Source organism: Rhamphochromis sp. 'chilingali' (assembly GCF_963969265.1).
Source record: "Rhamphochromis sp. 'chilingali' genome assembly, chromosome: 17".
In the NCBI taxonomy this organism is placed as follows: Eukaryota; Metazoa; Chordata; class Actinopteri; order Cichliformes; family Cichlidae; genus Rhamphochromis; species Rhamphochromis sp. 'chilingali'.
In genome coordinates, this window is record NC_137944.1 from 19026101 (window position 1) to 19045178 (window position 19078).

General features: G+C 37.7%; 1 protein-coding gene across 1 annotated transcript; it reads right to left on the reverse strand.

The window, feature by feature from the left end:
• Positions 1–883: 883 nt before the first annotated feature.
• atp6v1c1b (ATPase H+ transporting V1 subunit C1b) lies at positions 884–10871 on the reverse strand. Its single transcript, XM_080863825.1, has 13 exons — positions 10729–10871; positions 8029–8209; positions 7838–7905; positions 7569–7654; positions 7348–7442; positions 7063–7154; positions 6314–6412; positions 4630–4698; positions 3479–3571; positions 3072–3165; positions 2745–2842; positions 2524–2647; positions 884–1789 (listed from the first exon to the last, which is right to left on the reverse strand). The coding sequence occupies exons 2-13, from the start codon at positions 8158–8160 to the stop codon at positions 1691–1693; spliced, it is 1149 nt and encodes a 382-aa protein (XP_080719951.1). The 5' UTR covers positions 8161–8209; positions 10729–10871; the 3' UTR covers positions 884–1690.
• Positions 10872–19078: the final 8207 nt, after the last annotated feature.

The following is a 19078-nucleotide window of genomic DNA, read 5'->3' on the forward strand; positions in this document are numbered from 1 at the left end:
TTAAAGTGGCTGCTGATTGGCCACAAGGGAAATCAACAGCTGCTATTGTCAGCATCATCACTACGGCCAGCATCCTCATCATCAACATGGAAACGTGTGTGCCAAACGAAACTGCTCTTTCTGTGTTTAATGAAATTTATCGAGTTAAATCTTCACAATCAACAACAAAACGTGGATGCCAGTTTTCATATTTAATAAGGCGCCAATAAATAACTTTTTATAGGGGATCTGCATTTGATAATAATGAAGCTTTAAATGGCTTAAAATACTTTATGATCAGAGTAAACATGCCCACAAATGCGTGTGTGGATGGATAGCTGTGTTTGGTAACAGAAAATGAATAATATGCTCCTTCTTATTAAGAAACACTGAATATGTAGAGTAGGTATTTTGTAAAAGACACAAAAAGCCAAATAATGAGAAAAAACAAACATGTGAATCATTATGAGCTTGATGTGCATCTTTGTGTAAAAACACATGCATATACATGGACAAAGAGAAAAATAAGATGAACTTTGGAATAAGATATAAGACAAAACCTCACACCCTCCTGATATCCCTCAGCATTGTCACTGGAATCAATTTGCATTCATTTATCTTTGTTTTGCATCTCTTTGAAGAGTCTGGTCATTTTGCACATGGTTGTTTTTGTCTAACTGATTAGTGTATGTTTTATCTTTAAGATACGCTTTTTGTTAGTGTATCTTGTATCAACAGTAACCTTAAAATGGTCATTGTAGTACCTAAAACCACACCTTTATTTCAGAGAGATGTTATTTCCTCATAAATCGTCACACCCCTTAACAACTTAGCCTTTATCTTTTTTTCCCCCATTACTTTATTGAGCAGGTTTACACAGCATAAAAAGCCAAAGTCAAGGATCTTTCATAGAGTATTTAATTTCACATTTATTTAAATATGTTTTAATTTATAGATATACTGACAATACAGTATTTGCACATATACACATTATTCATTGTTCTCAAACGGCTTGATATACAGAAATCACAGGAGCATAAGATCAGCGAACATATTGCTTCTTTGTACCGTAAAATGACCAGTTTCAGTGTTTCACAGGTTTTAGCTTGAGAAGCAGAAACAACTGTCAACATCTACTTACAAACAGGCATTCCTTACAGGGAGCTATAAACACGTCACTTTTAAAAAACTGAACAAACATATTCACTGATTTTGGAGGCTTGAAATAAATACTGTAGTTAACACGCACACTGATTTATTTATTTATTTTTATTCCCACTTACCCCACATATACCTTTCATGTTAATTTTAACAAGTAGGGTATGGAAGTAGTGACAGTAAAAACACTGTATTTTACATAGCATTTGAAGCAATGAGGGAATACCAACTATTGAGATGGAGGAAGCTGTTTACTTAAGTAGTGTGGCACAAACAGAAAAAGACAACAAAAAAGTTAGCTCTCATTTAAGTATGTTGGAACAGAAGTTGTGATTAGAGACCAGTTTACCTCTAAAACAGATCCTAAGTACAGTCGCTAATCAGCACTCTGATTCCTAACAACTTATAAGGGAGGAGACCCAGGAATGTACTAGGAACATAAAACACAGGAAAAGAAGGAAGAACACAAAAAAAGTCTAGAGTAAAAATAATTTAAGGTTTGTGGATGTGAAAGTGTCACATCAGAACACTCCTGCACGTGATGATAATGTATCTAGACCTTGAAATCCAGCAGGTTGCAGTCGATCTTGTAGTAAACATAGGGGTAGTACTCTTGCTGGCTCAAGTTCAGCCCCGGGATGTCCATGGAGGCCTGAAGGCAGAGAACAGTAATTATACAAGAGAATATGACAATACATTATCGTTCTCTTTGGAAAAATATTTTTTCCTCACTTAAATAAAGACCAATCAGCAACTCTTTTTCCCTTGGCCAGTTGTTGCTGGCATTTACTTTGAAACCAGTTAACTAGTACTAATGAATGCATCATGCAGGCCTAGAAACCGGTCAGTGATCAGTCAGTTATCTCTCCTCCACCACGCAACCGAAGGCCGCTGGGAAAAATGTGCATTCCCCAACCAGTTGGCAAGTGGTTGCTGCAGTCACCTGCAGCTAGCATGGAAGCATGGATGCTCTTTTCTACTCTACGTGAGCACTCAAAAGTGCTTTACGCAACACATCTCATTTACCTACTCACACACACATTCACTCTGGGATGAATGAATTGAGTTTTAGTACCTTACCCAATGTTATTTTGGCATGTAGACTGGAGTAGCCCGGGATCAAACTACCAACCTTAAGATTAGTAGCTGACCTGCTCTACCTCCTGTAGCCACTCCAAAAACAACTGTGACGCAAACTGGAAACCAGCATTCATCCTTTATCCAGTTTGTGTTTTTAGTATAAAGGTCATTTAGACTCGAGGTCATAATCTGTGGTGGATTCTTACTTTACTGTATAACACAGTCCTCAGATTACTTCATTTAACACTGCCAAAAAAAAAAAAAACAAACAGGTAAGTAATGAACAAATGTGCTGCTGAGACTCACGTCAATGATTGCAGCACTGCTGTCCAGGTGCTTGTACAGGTCGTACAGCACCTCTCTGAGTTTCTTCATGTTCTTCTTGTTGGGCTGAAGCAGCATAGCCTGGAAGTTGACTGGCAGCCCATATCTATGAAATACAAGGTAACCATGAATTCGAGAGCCTGATGGTAAAGGATGCACATCTGTACATTAATAAATTCATAATCTCCTGCAAGACAACTCACCTGAGCACCGACTCCACAAACACGCGTAGAGCTTTTATGTGAATCCACGCGATGAAGGCCTCACTGAAATTCACCTTCAGCCATCGTACCAAAGGGCCCTAGATTAAATGCAACAACATATCATCAATTTTTACCATTCTTAAAAGTAAGGGTGATAAATACCACAGCAATATGAAAATGAAACGGCATGCTTACTTTCTGATTACTAGTTAACTATAAACAGCAGCTGCAAAAGGATGTACAGATGTACTACAAAAGCAATTCTTTCTGTACAGCGCGAGCTCCACTAACTACACACATTGTTACTGAAGTAAGCAGCAGGCATACAAACTGTTTCTTCTTGTCGGTGGACAAGCGTGTCATCTCTTCTTTGTCTGCCTTCATCTCCTCCTCATTGTACTGGAAGTCCCGCACTGTAAACCTGAGCCAGGACACACAGCAGAGAGATGGCTATCAGCTTTCACAGAGATGAGTATAATCAAGCACCTACCCCCCCCCCCCCCCCCCCCCCCCCCCCCCCACACACACACACACACACACACACCCTACTTAAATCCTCATGAGCCACTTATCTATTTATGGAGCATTTATAACTAAAGGAAACATTTGTCATTCAGAGAAAACACAAAGCTGGATTGGCTGGAGTGTATCAAGTGCAACACGCAACATAAGCTTTAGACATTAACTCTGAAAAGCTCATATTCTTTTGAGTAAACAGAAGTGGAAGAGTTTACTTGTTTTCTCTAGCCTTGTGTTTGAAGTCATCTACAGCTTTCCTGAAGAGGGTGACACTGAACAGACCGCTGTCGCTGTCTTCAAACAGCAGCCTGGAGATGAGGACAGAATGCACAAGAGGTGTGGGAAAATATATCAATACAGCAGAGTATTTGTATTTGTGGAGCAACAATGCAACCACACAGAGATGCAATACATTTATATTTAAATGTAAATTTAATGTTTAAAATAAACATTATGTAATATAATAAAAATACATTTCAAATGCAAATCAAACTTTTTAGTATAAAAATAATAAATTTCAATAAAACAAAATTTTTACGTTTATTTTATTTAACAGTAATTTACTTTCTTCAGCTGCTGACCTTTGCAACGTTGCAAATTGGACTGTTTAAAATAGTAATAGTAATAGTACAACAGTCCACACATGTTTGCACTCACTTAAGTTGGACTACACTTTAATAAAAACAGTTCAGTTTGTCAGAAAATAAAAATGACTGAAGTGAGAAAAATACAGAAATTCATGTTAAACCAGACGCTGAGAAGGTTGGAAAAACTGATACACTTTGGCTTGTCTTACCACCATGCCAGTTTAGAGGAGTTTAAAAAAAAGGAAAAGAACTGTTGATACCTGTTAAGTTGGATTTACTATAACTATAATTATACTATAAAGTGAAACATCCCTCACTGGTGACCATAGAAATCAACACTGGAGAATATTTTCAGCTAAGAATAAACTCTGTTTAATCAAACTATGCAAACTGTCTTCCTGCTGAGACAGCTCCAGATTTGGATCATCAGGATGTTGAGGTCACATTTGCCCAGAAAGTCTAAACACAATGTCCTAAATCACCTGGCCATGTTGACACAGGGTCAATTGCCTTCTACAGGTCAACCACGTAACGTCTTCTATTCTAATACGGGTCAAATAATTTTTTACAGTTCACACGTGAGATGGTTCCAGTTTTAATCAGAGTCAAGCGCAAAGTTAAACTCAGAAGAAGACACAGGAAGTAAAAATTCTGGTCTACCTCAACTGTTATCATAATAACATGGAACAGCCATGTGCAATTCATGACATGCACAAATATATTTAAAAGCAGACCTTTCTTGTACCTTTTGTATTTAGCAGCGTCTAGGGAGGACTTACTTGGTGGAGCGTGGTACGACCATTTCAGCCAGCGTTTCGTATGTCTTCTGCCAGTCAGCGTAGCTCGTCCTGATGAGGGTGGAAATTAGAAAATAACATCTTTGACTTTTATTTTATTTTGATAAAAACCATTCTCAGACCAAAATTAAAAATTTAACCTTTACCACAGCCAAATTCTGTACAGTTATGAAATTACTTGCTCATAAATTAATGATCACAAAACGTCTTCGCACTGTCTACAACTCAGATTCCAAAAACATTGGAGCCCTGTGTAAAATATTAAAAACCTTATGCAATTATTATGCAAATCTCATAAACCCCACAATTTACAGTAGGACATGCAAAACATCAAATGTTTACAATGACAAAATGGACAATTTAATTAAAATCTGAGCTAATTTTCAGGTTGATGGCATCAAAGCATCTCAAAAAAAAAAAAAAAAAGGCAACAAACGGCTGGAAAATTAGATGTAAGTGGTGGTTAAAAGAAACTGTTTTCTCAACATACAATTGTGAGGACTTTCTTTAAACATATCACCTGCAATACATAATATCAACAATGACTGAAAGAAGATAAATCTCTGTGCGCAAAAAGGTTGAAAATCATTATTGGATGCACGTGATCTTCAGTGTCTCAGGCAGCACTGCATTAAAAACATGCGATTCTGTCATTAAAATCACTGCGTGGGCTCAGGAACACTTCCAGAAATCACCATCTGTGAAAACAGTTTATTGCGCCATCTACAAATGCAAAGACTCCACACGTGAACGTGGTTAGTGTTGTTTCTCGGCACTGCTTTATATATAGGAGAGTGACCTCTCAACCTCTGAGGATCTTTGAGCCTCTCTATGCAGGTTTCCGCCTGATTGGCTGAATCCATGGCTGGGCCAGGTGACATGCCAGCTGCTGATTGGTCCCTATCAACATCTGGTATTTGAAAAAATAAAATAACATAAAAATCCTACTCCCAGCAGCACTTTCCTAACAGAAATGACAGCAGCAGCGTTCTGGTCCTGCCCTCGGCCTCCAAACCTTTGATAGTTTTGTGCATGTTTTTTGTGGAGACACATTAGTTCTGCTAGACCCTGTGACTGTTAGCTGGTGTTTATATTTTGTACATACCTTAACTCACTCACTGTGTGAGTGTATCACTAAAGCAGAAGGGCTGAACTCCCTCTTCGTTTCTGGCTTGTGAGTTTAGCACACTTTTTGTTTGGTTTTGCTTCACGTAAGGATTAGGTAGCAGTGTTCCTTAAAAGTTTTTATTTGTTGTTTTGGCCTCAGTTCACCTTGAACTTTTTTTGCTCTGAGTTATGGGTATATTGGCCTTGCAAAACATGGACGCAATATCCTTTGACATGCCTCCTTGTCAAGGTCATGCGACACAGTAGTTTTTTTAGACATGGCCTTGTTTTTGACACTTGTTAGCATCAAATTCAAAATGACTTATTTTATATTAAAATGGTACATTTTCATAGTTTAAACATTTGATGTTTTCTGTGTTCTACTGTGAATAAAATGTGGGAATTATGAGATTTACAAATCATTGCATTCTGTTTTTATTCACATTTTACACAGCGTCCCAACATTTTCGGAACTGGGATTGCACCATGAATAGAAGCGCTCAAAAAATAAGTATTCACAAGACACACACACTGCATACAATGATGCTGGTGCACTTACTTTGGGACGACCACCAGCATGGTAATCAGGTACTCTGAGTCCAGCACAAAGTCCTCTTTCTTCACTATGTCAGCCAGACTTCTGGTCATCAAGCTCCCCCTAGAAGAAAGACACATGCATATACACAGAGCACAAGAAAACAGACGTTGAATAAAGTTACATACTAACAGTATTGTTAACATTATTAAAGCTAAGATGTTTTCACATTATGCTCAGGCAACAACCTAAAATATTGTTTTACTCTACAGTGATGAGAAAAACATCCTATACATGTGACAAAAATGCACATAACATACAAATTTTCAGTGCAACTCTAAATCCAGCTTTTTTTTAAAAAATTAAAAAATAAATATATAGTGTCCATGTGTGAAAGCTTGTAATGCAGAGCACCCAATTCCACAATATCAATGAAACACAATGAATGGAAAAAAAAAGCATGGTTTTTGTTTTTGTTGTTAACTTTCACTTAACCAAAAGTAACTCTTGTGAGATGAATAATTTCTTTTGCATGAGCGCTCTGGGCCAACATAGGCCCATATTTATGCAAGGGTGCGCTGTAGTCTGAGGGACACACATTTCATTACGAGGCTCAGCACAGATGACTATGTGCCCTTTAAATTCCTTGTAATCACACACAACTCTTCAACCATGCACAGATGGACTCCAAGCAGACTTGAAACAAGTACAACAACAGCTACTCGTCCACTGTGTCCACAAACGTCTGTGCTAGTGACGGCTGTTTTACTCACGCATTCTTCCTCTCCAGATTCTGCAGGTTTCCCTTTAGATTGTTGTAAGCCGAAGCTCTGGCCTTCAGGTCGTTGTCTATCTGAGTCACTTGCTAGAAAACCAAGCAGGTATGGGTGAATACATCATCGCTGATCAGTGCAGCTGGAAAAATCCGATATAGTCAGTGTACTCTGGGACAATTTATGTCTTAATACAATAGATGAAATCTCAACTCATCAACCAGGACTTCAGCAATATACAACACAATGCATTAATAATTAATTTACAAAGAGAGTTGATTTTACCTTGGAAATGATCTCCGAGATGTTTTTCAGAGACTGTTTGATCGGATATTTCGCCATATCCCACTGAAATCTGGTGACATAGGTGACCAGGTCAACTGTATCAAGTAGAAACAAGATCAAAGACATCAGCATCAATCTCCATTTCCATATACTTTAATAGCTGTAAAGCAAATAGACTTGTTTTTTCTAAGAAGCTGCCTGATTACGTAAGCAGAGGTTACCTCCATTGGCCAACAGGTTCTCCTGGACTTTGTCTCGGCTGTCCTCCAGAACATCGGCCATGTACTGAGCAACCTTCTTTACCACACTGCATCCGATTTCAGGATGAGTAGTGAATAGAAAACGAGCAGAGAGAACAGAAAAACGAAACAGCAATTAGCATGATTCTATCTAAAGGTTTCTTTCACTCTTTATAAAACTGAGCTCACAACTCTTCCGCTGCCTGACAAACACATTACACAAAACTCTGTCATGTTTCAGTAAACTTTACCTTTCCACAAAAGTGTCTAGTTTAGCCAGCTCATCTGACAGGCCAACTAAGACATCCAGAGTCCCAACCTGTTAGAGGTAGACCAGAAAACATAAGCAAAAAGGCAAATAATGGCCACGCTGGTGTCCACCTATGCATTCATCACTGAGGCCTTAGCCACAGAGGACTGCTGTGTTTTGGGGTTTTTTCACCTTGAGGTCAGGGATGTTGAACTTGTTGTTAGTGGAGAGGTTGTTGGTGCGCGTAGTGGCCACCATCAGCTTGTCCCAGGTCTGCTGGCAGGTCTTCTCCCCGGGAGCTGAGATCAACCAGAATTCTGTCATGGCTGCTGGCAGGAATTTTGTCCCCCGTGCCGCTGATGTAAGGAAGTTACTGAAGGTGAAAAAACAAGATTTAATTTTTTCATGTTATGTTTTCGATTTAGTGAATGGGCAGCACTACCTGAAATGCTACAGTAAAATCCTAATCTGATAATATAATAATACTTATCTAATGCTTTGGAGGCAGGTTATTCATTTTGCATCTTTACTTAATTAACATATGAATGCATGGCTTTTACCTTTTACTTTTACCTTTAGACCAGACCTGGGCCCAATGTACGGCCATATCCAAGCCATTGGTTTTTCCTGATTGGCCCATTTTAGGTTGGTGGGAAATTGGAATTAAAATGTAAATAAGTATACATCATGCAGCTTGTCCTGTTTTCAGTCTCAAAACATTCTTTGATAAATTCCTCACCATAAGCTGTAATGAGATAATAGCTTACAATTTTTTCTGATTTTGTGGAGATACGCAATACAAATTTGCTGTCTTTATTTTCTTTTTTAATGTACATAGGTATGCTTATGCAAGCATGACTGTAAATGTTCCTTTGGAACCAACATTTATGAGAAATGTGAGTTTGCTAGTCCTGAAAGCTGAGTGTAGAGTTTTTAATAAGACATGGACTGAAGTCAGAGGTAAAGCTGTGTGTTTGTTTGTGGAGAGCAAATTGTTGTTTAAGGATTACAGTCTAAATCGCAATTATGAGACTAAACACACTGAAAAATACAAGAACTTGACTGATGCATAGCAGGGACGGACGTCTGACATTTAGCCAACAAAGCTGCAAAAGCAACAAGGACTTTCTTAACCAAGCTCATCCAGGAAGTGAAGACCAGCTGTGTGATTTCCCACAAAAATCGCCAAAACACAAGTTATCCAGCTTCTGATGGAGTTTACTAGAGCAGCGGTCCCCAACCTTTTTTGCGCCACGGACCGGTTTATGCCCGACAATATTTTCAAGGACTGGCCTTTAAGGTGTCGCGGATAAATACAACAAAATAAAACTAGTACCGGTAATGAAAAAAAGAAAATTTATTCATAACACACGTGAAGAGACCAAGGAAAACAGAGTAAACGATAAAAACGATAACAAAATAACGCTGAAAACCAATAAAAACCCTGAAAACTATACATTTCACACCTGAGCCTCAACTCTCGTGGCCCGGTACCAAACGACTCACGGACCGGTACCAGTCCGAGGCTCGGGGGTTGGGGACCGCTGTACTAGAGTGTGTGGAAGACAGCTGAACTAATGTGCCTTGAGAAAAAGAAAGATTTGAGAATATAACCCTCTCCAGGTGAACCAGACCAAGATAATTCGAGCATATTGCTGGAAATCTGGAGCCTCAGTTAAAAATACGAAGCGGACAATTTTAACTTTTTGTCCACAACACAGGATAGCCAAAGGGTTTGAGATTACAAAGGAGTTAGCAGCTATGTGCTCAATGAAAAGTAAATGTATTGGCTTTTATATAGTGCTTTCCTACTTTACTTGAGCGCTCTATACATGCCTCATTCACACAAGCCCTTTTTCCAACCTAAATGGTTCCTATCTGACATTCACACTCTGATGGATGCATCAGAGAGAAGCTTGGGGTTCAGTATCTTGCTAAGGCATGCAGACTGGAGCAGTCAGAGCTCAAACATCCAGCTTTCTGATTATTAGAACACCTGGTCTACCTCCTGAGCTACAGCCACCTAGTGTTGTGCAGTCTTTGCTAAAAATGAACCATGTTGTTGATGTTGTAACTAAGATTGTTAAAATGCATTCTCAATAATCCAGGTAAGAAAATCCCAAAAAGTTGATTCTGTTTCTCTGGACGTACAGTTAGCTTCTTGATTCATTACAGGCAGAGAACTTTAAGTCAGTATCACTGCTAGATTTGTATTCTTCTCTAAAAGTTAAGGAGGCACGCTCAGAAGATGTGAGCAAACATTATCGGTACAAAGTTTAAGAAATACAGATCAAATACAAAAGATCAAATTAATATTGAACAGAACTGAGTTCAGTTCAATGGTGTGGCTATCCAAAACAGACCCTGCTTTAAACTGTGTTCTCACATCTTTTGATTAAGAAAAATCTCAGTGCTTTCCGATCACTTTGCATTAGACAGACACACACGTCAAACTAACACTGAATGAGTCATGTAAAAATCCTCTTTCTTCCTCTTTTGATTCTTATTTGGTTCTGAATCTTGAACTTCCTCATTATTTCCCACTGGTTTTAAAGAGTCCCACAGACATACAGAAGTGGCTGATTTCATCACAGCTACACAGGAGAGACAGACAAGTCTCCATGTCTGCTGACTGACTGTCATATGATCAACTTCTTGTTGATGCAGACCGCTAAATAGCGACCCTCCTCTTGATTAAACACACAGAATGCCACATGAATAGAAACCGCCGCTCTTTGATTCGGTATCAGGGAAAGGAAAGAAGAAAAAATCAGTGACAGCAGAATAAACCCGTTTCATGCAGTGTTAGCTTACTGCTGCTACCAGCAGCTTGTTTATCAATGTAGCCTCACGGTGTCACGACGTCACTAACCGAAGCACCGCGGTACTCACCGACGCGTTTAACGGCTTCAGCGCGCAGTCCACTCGGTATATTTCAGCCAAACACACGCAGTTTCCTGCACATAGCGCAGACAACAGCGGGTTTTAGACACACGGGGCTCCTTCAACAGAGCATCTCACTCAAAGTCAGCTGATCAGAGGAGGAAATCTGCGCGTGCGCAAACGGCTGTCACGTGATCAACTCCTCGTGAGATTGAGTGGAACATGTCTTAAGCAGGTTGTACTAGGAACAAGGAGACTTAAGCATAAAGTATAGTTCATTAAAAGTAAAATTTACCTTATATTTAAAAAATACTTATCAAACTAACACTGAGCAAATAGTTGATGGTAATAAATAAATAGTAAAAGAGATCAACCTAATGGGGAAGTGGGAGAAAATTGCTAAAGTAACAGATACATTATACTAAGCTACTTAAAATAATAAGAGGTGAGAGTGCGAGTCATAAATGTTTTTCGTGTGTGTGCGTGTGCGTGTGTGTGTGTGTGTGTGTGTGTGTGTGTGTGTGTGTGTGTGTGTGTGTGTGTGTGTGTGTGTGTGTGTAAGATATTAAAAACAAAAACGGAAAGAAAACAGCTGAAGGTCAAAAACTCTACTGGGAACTTTTGGTTGGAAAAGAGGGTAAAGCTTATATTTATTTTTATTCACATATTACACAAACTGTGTACTCACCTAGCAGCCGTGCGCCTGGGCTATTTTCGACTATCATTAAAGTTACAGTATGTAAAATCTCACCATTAGATGTCAGTAAATTGGAGTCAGTTGAATTCACTTTTCTTGTCCCTCCTAATTCAAGTCCATGAACTGAGCTACAGTGAGTAAGTAGCTCTGCTAAATCAGGTAATTCCAAAATGCCTTCAAAATATCTTTGTTTAATCTCTTTAATTGCTTTTTGGAAAAGTTTTTATGTTGGTCAACAGAAAAGAAACCCATTGTACACCGTTTGGGCTAACTTTTCATAATGTGGGACATCAGTACTGAATTTTGAAAACGGAATTTTATGCTTTTAGTTGTTTTTAGCAACCCAAAATATTCTGACAATATAATTATTATGATACTGAGAAGACAAATCGTCAAAGATGTGTTGTCAGATAAAGGTGGAGGTGTTGCTGTCCTTGTTTCCTTTCTGTAGCAGAACTTCAGAAAGCTGACTCAATTCATCTGACCAGCTCTTGTCTGAGGTTTAGACCAGAAAGAATATAATTATGATCATGAACCTGAAGTAAGATCCTCCAAGACACCATGGAACCACTCCCAGCTGTGGGTTCACCTCCTCCTGCTGAACTCAAAGAGCAGCAAACAACCAGTCCGGAGACATTTTACATTACACAATTTTTGGAGTGTATTTGACAGTTTTTATTCCCGACTGTGATACAACAACAACATTTCAATGGAAGCAAGTAGAAGAATCTACAAACCCATCAGGGTATATGACAGTTTTTGCTTGTTCTGCATTTCAACAAATTGAAGAATTTGATGTGGTTTTTAAGCTGACAAACTGAGAATCGACTTAAGTAGCAATAAGGAACTTCTTATTTCTTTGACAGGTGTTGTTCAATACACCCATTTACAACATGGCTGTGAAGATCTGCTGGCATCTGCTGTTTTCATTTGTTATTCCCAAAACAAATGAAAACAGCTAAAGTAACACCACTGTTTAAAAATGGTGACAGACACCAATTCACAAATTATAGGCCTGTCTCTCTACTTTCTCAATTTTCAAAAATACTGGAAAAAGTCTTTAGTAATAGACTTGACAAATTTATAGATAAACACAAAATAATAACGGATAGTCAGTATGGTTTCAGATCAAATAGATCAACATCATTGGCATTAATGGAACTGATCGAAAATATCACCAACAATATAGATAAAAGACAATGTATAGTTAGTGTATTCATTGACCTAAAAAAAGCTTTTGACACAATTAATCATGACATATTACTTGATAAACTGGAGTACTACGGCATTAGAGGAGTGGTGTTAGAATGGGTAAAGAGTTATTTGAGAGACAGGCAGCAATTTGTGAAAATTGGGGAATATCAATCAGAGTGTATGGACATTGTTTGTGGAGTTCCGCAGGGGTCAGTATTGGGACCAAAGCTGTTTATCCTCTATATCAATGATATATGCAGAACATCAGATATACTACAGTTTATTCTATTTGCAGATGATACAAATATTTTTTGTGCTGGAGAGAACTTACATCAGCTTTTGGAAATTGTCACACAAGAAATGATTAAACTGAAAACATGGTTTGATAGAAATAAGCTATCATTAAATTTGGAAAAAACTACATTTATGTTATTCGGAAATTGTAAAAAAGATGCAGGAGCAAAATTATTAGTAAACAATGTTGAAATAGAGCAAGTTTCGGATACAAAATTTCTGGGTGTGATAATAGATAACAAAATCTGCTGGAAACCTCACATAAAGCATATACAAGCCAAACTGTCAAGAAGCATCTCCGTACTAAGTAAAGTTAAATATTTTTTGCCTTCCAAATCACTCCGGGTACTTTATTGTTCACTTATATTGCCATATTTGGAATACTGTGTGGAAATTTGGGGAAACACATATAAAACTGCACTTCAACCAATATGTAAAATTCAAAAAAAAGCAATCAGGATGATTAATAAAGCAGGATTTAGAGACCATACTAACATCATGTTTTTGAAATTAAAAATACTGAAGTTTATGGATCTTATAAAATATAAAACTGCAAAAATTATGTACAAGGCCAGATACAATACGTTACCAGGAAATATACAGAGGATGTTCTATGACAGAGAAGGAGACTATGAATTGAGGGGGAAATTGAATCTAAGGATTCTTAAAGCACGGTCAAAGGTTAAAACCTTTTGTGTCACTATTTATGGGGTAAAACTGTGGAATAGTTTTACTATAGATCTACAGCAATGCTCAGGAATTAGTAAGTTCATGAAAAAACTTCGAAAACTGATTTTGGAAGAATATGATACCGATAAAGATGATCACCCATTGTATGTATAAAAATATCAAATTATATCCAAATTATATCAGTCACGGTAGCCAAGTTTATATAGGTTCTCCTCGTGTATCGTGTGGAGTATGTGATGATGGGAATTAGGTGAATTATGTGGGATCAATAAGATGTTGAGCAGGGGTAGGAATTAATAAGTATGTTCATACTTCTTCCTACTCCTTTTCAGACCAAACATTGTTACATTATGTCAGACGATTTTGTTTTATTTCATTATATATTTTTTGTTTATCTGAACACATACGTGTGTGTGTGTATATCTACATATATATTCGTATCTGTAAATGAAAATATATGTAGTGTGTATATATTGTTTTTTGTTTTATATGTCTGAAACAAATAAAGATACAAAATACAAATACAAATCTTCCACACTACAGGGCTCAGGTAAGACCCACAGTTGACATAAAATATCAGGTAATATCTGAGGACCTGAGAGTGGTGTTGATGAAATGGCTCCTTTTATTTTTAGATTCCAACGATGATGGAGTTCCTTAGACTTCAGCAGGGGAATCAAATCCCATCACACATCACTATTGAAAATCTGAGAGATCTGTTGGTGGAGAAGAGCAAAGAGAGCAGAGCAGAGAGCAGTGAGTTACACTGATACCTACAGACCATCCCCGTCACACCTGACAGTCTGTTTGTGTTAAAGTGTAAATGCAGAGAGAAAACCTCTGTTTTGTTTTCTTTTTAAGGCTTTGGGAGTTTGAACTTGAGGGGTTTGACTAAAAAGAAGCCAAAACTCTACTGAAACTGGTGAGAGAAAACTCACAAGACTTGTAGTAATTTGGAGATTTGTTTTTTTCATTATGTTCACATAATATCTAAACAAAACTGCACTGTTAATGTGTTTCCTGTTTCAGGGTAGTGAGCATTATTAATAAAATGAGGGACATAGAGTTTCAAGCCTGGATGCTCCTTAAATTTCCAGAGGCCATACCTCCTAAATTTCAGTGAGTTACATCTGACATACGTTTGTTAACGGTCCAGCTACAGTGTTTCAATATTTCTGTGATGCTTTAAATATGTTGAAAAGATCATTCTTTTAACTTTTTAACTTGAACTTATTCTACAGAACACCTAAACTCCTCAACATGGTCAGAAATTACATTGAAATCCTTAAAGGGAAGAAGCAGGAGCATTGCTCCAAACTGCTCACCGCACAGGAAGTGGTAATAGGGGTAGTTCCCTGCATCCTGCACGGCTTCTGGGAGCGTCCTCCTCCCCCTCCTCCCCCTCCTTGATCCCTTTGGATCGAGTCTCCAAAACTATCACATCAATAGAAACCCAGGCCATCTTCTCCCGTGGCATCAGAGATGACATGGTCCAGACAATCCTGACAGAAATCAAAAAGAAAAATCCTTTAAAAGTTCTACTCAACAACATTGCAAACTTTGTACCAGTTCTGCTCACTACAACTGCTAATGTAGCGAAGAACCACATCATCATCATCACCTTTATTTATAAAGTACTTTTAAAAAAACACAGCTGACACAAAGTGCTGTACATAGGAACTATATAATAAAATGCATAAGATATAAATAAAAGCCAAATAAAAGAAAAAGTAAAATAATTAATTAAATAACTAATTTCATTACAAGAGAAACTAAGTCTCGCTGAGGTTAAAAGGCAAAGAATAAAAGTGGGTTTTAAGACGCGATTTAAAAGTGGACAGTGAAGGGGCCTCGCTAACGTGCACTTGCAAATTATTCCAGCACAGATCTAGAGCGAGAGAGTGGGCTGGAAAGCCTGCAGTGAAATGCTGTATAAAGTGCTTGTACAAATAAACGTTGTGCAGGAAACTGTCTGCTAGAACAAAGCTGTTGCACGGGGATATACTAACAAAACAACAGCTTTGTTCTAGTCTCTCTAAATCAAGCATAACTATGTCTTATTTATTCTTTACACCTGTACACTTGATCTTTAGTCTGTACAGCTGAGCTATGACATACTGCCACAGATCTCTTTTAAAGCCATTTTGATAAGAAATTGTGTTTGAATAAAAGTGTTTCCTGTAGCCTTATGATGGCACTGTACCTGAATAAAAGTAACAGTTTTCTCATAGGGTTAATAACATGTCTACCAACTATTTCATGTCCAAATAACTGCTGAGAGTTACTTCAAAAGGGTTATTTAGTAGCAGGTTATTTAGATTTTCATGTAAACAAATAAACAATTTTTTTTTTGTTTACATAAAAATCAGTCACTGTGTATATTTAACACTTAAAATTCGATGTGATGCCATTATCCTGCCTATATGCCTAGCAACATAAAAAGGTCCAAAAAGGTTAAGTATGCAGTGTACTGTATAGAGATAGAGGTTGCTGACACATTACCAATACCTGAAGATTGCTGTCTCATAGACATTCAGTGCCACCTAAAGGCAGTAACTGACAAGTAAGACAGCACAGCAGTTCCATGATTACATCTTACCACAAGAGGTCGGTACAGAAAGGAAGAAACTGAACTTTTGAATCACAAATACATTAATGTAGTGGACACAAATTATGCAGGTTAAGGCATAAAAAGGTACCGCGTAAAAAGGTAAGCGAGGTAAACAGGTTGAAATTTGTTTTTTCTTTTTCTGCACACAGTCCAGTAAAGACTCAATACTTTTCCTCTGCTCTAAATGTGTGTTTTTCAGGCTTGATGCTTCTTTTTTTGTTCTGCACTTACAGAGATTGTTGCATTGGAAAATCCCAGTAGAGTTTCTGAAATACTCAGATCAGCCCATTTTACACCCGCAGCAATGCCACGTTCAAAGTCACTTAAATCACCTTTTCTTCCCACCATTGTGATGCTCAATTTAAACTTCGGTGGGTCATCTTGACCTAAATGCACTGATTTCCAGCCATGTGACTGGCTGATTAGATATTTGTTTTAATGAGCAGTTGAGCAAGTGTACCTAACACAGTGGCCAGTGAGTGCATTTTAGTCATCGGGCCCTTTAAAATGTGATACTGCCATTTCTGTCTTAATATTTCTAGTAACACTACTTAAACTGCAGTGAGCACATGAAACATCCCTGCAGATTTCTTACTGCAGTCTTCACACAATGGAAAGTGTGTTAACTTTGAAAATATTTGTTAGTTATGGTGGCAAATTGAATTTATTTGCTACAAACAGTGACTAAATCTAATTTACTCCTGACCCCATGGGCCCCGATATGAAACTTGAAGCACATACTTTTATACTTCAGTTGATGGTTTTCTTGTCCAAATTGCCCAAATAGACTTTGAAGTTTTAGAGTAAGCTTTAGAGTAATTTTTCAGAAGTACAGTCATTTGTTTAGCTGTTTCTGCAATATGTGCAAAACAGTTTCCATGTTGTTTGGTTAAGCATTTCTGGGTCATGCTGTTTTGTGAACATTGTGTCTACTGCAGTGTCATAAAGCAAAGATAAGCGCTCTAGGACCTCTACGCTGTTTACAAACACACGGGTGAAGACGTGCAACACGTTGGTTGGGTGCAACAGAAAGTCATACGACTAAAGTGCCTGCAGGCTGTGTTTCCGCACTTATCTTTGCAGTGTTCCAGTGCTTTAGCGTCATACTGAACTGTGTGTTTGTTGAAATTAATTTTACATCCCTTTTAAGCTGAAATTATCGCAGCTAAAATAAGGCTATGATGACCGTGACAGATCTTGAGGATCAAAGAACAGAACATTCTGAAGAACTCTCACATCTTATTTCATCACGTGACGAAAGCACCAATACCAAAACGTGTACAACTGAAACGGGGAGCGTGTTTTGTTTGCATGTTTTGTGTTCTCAGTGTCATAAAAGTGTGAGTGACCAAGCAAAGCTTTAGGAAAAGACTCAGGTGGCTACCTAAAGACAGGGCAGGTTGAGTGGGTATGACTTAATTAGATACCCTTTTAATCAAGTTTAACAAGTGCGGGCCTTATTCCCATGCATACATTCTCTGATGTTTGGCCTCAGGTTCACGTTCAGCTTCAGGTAACCCATAGTTAGATTTATTCTGAAGTGGGGATGCATCCATCTTTACATGCACACTGTCAATACAGCCACAACAGACAACAATTAATACAAAATAATACAAAATACTGAAAAAAACTGACTAAACATAACTTGGACTTGATAATATATTATTCAGCTGTGGTTCACCATTCAGCCTGTTAGTTTCTTTTCTTTACAGATAAGTATTTAAACCACTACACCAAAGAAAAAGATCAAACAAATTGAAATTGGTTACAGGCAGAAATGCTGCAATTAACAGAAATCCAAAGCACACTATTTTACTATTATACTATTGTAAATTTAATGTGCTTTGTTTTGTCACCATTGACTTTCATAAAGATAGCAAATAATCTGAAGGTATTTGCCAACAGGTGCAAAGAATCCACAGTGATGGCATATTTATTGCATATTGTTTTTTAATGTACTTTGGAAATTGACCAGCATGGCTATAAGTATAATTTATATTTGCATTAATATGTTTAGAAATAATTCCATTTTGGAATTCTATAACTAATAGTCGGACATCTCCTGCCTTGTCCATGTGATTTTTATATGCAAAGACGGTTGCTTACATTTTACAGCGCATTTGTGTTTAGTCGTAATGCTAATAAGACCAGAAGTTTTCTCTTTGGCTAAACAGAATACTGGAAGATAATCAGTAAATGAAAACCATATAAACCATATAAAAGTATACACTCCGCACAGATAGCTATTTTCATCTGGTCTGTGTGTTTTTTCCACTAATGTGATAAAAACTTGCTATGGTAATGTTCAGGTATTTTCTTCCTTTTTCCCACAAGTTTGATGCAGACAGCAGACCCTTACTGGCACACTCACAGAGCGTTTAAATACTGCATTCAACAGAAATCAAGAAAATATGTTATTTTAATCTGTTGTGTTCGTTGTTCATTCACAGCGAACTGCTGAACTAAACACAAAGCAGGTGCAAAGTTTCAGCCACGCCTGAGCAATACTATTTATCTCTGGAAATTAGACAGATGCTGATTGCTGATATCTTTTGACAAATGTGACATTTAAAAACAATTACTGCTTTCTAGAAAATATTGTTTTGACATTCTGTTTATTATTTTACATAGCGTTTATGCCCTATACATAGTATTTTCCTATACATATTTTCCTAAATATAAAATATAGCAGCTATAGCTCTGTAGCAACCACAAAAGTGCGTGTGAGTTGTTCCCTGACAAACGGAGCAGTTGTATTCTTGAGCTCATTTACTGGGTGGCCTTGTTTGGAAAGTTTATGGTTATGCAACCTGAAAAAACATCACAGATGTACTGCAGCCTGTATAATTTTCGGAAATGCGTATTTGGTATGC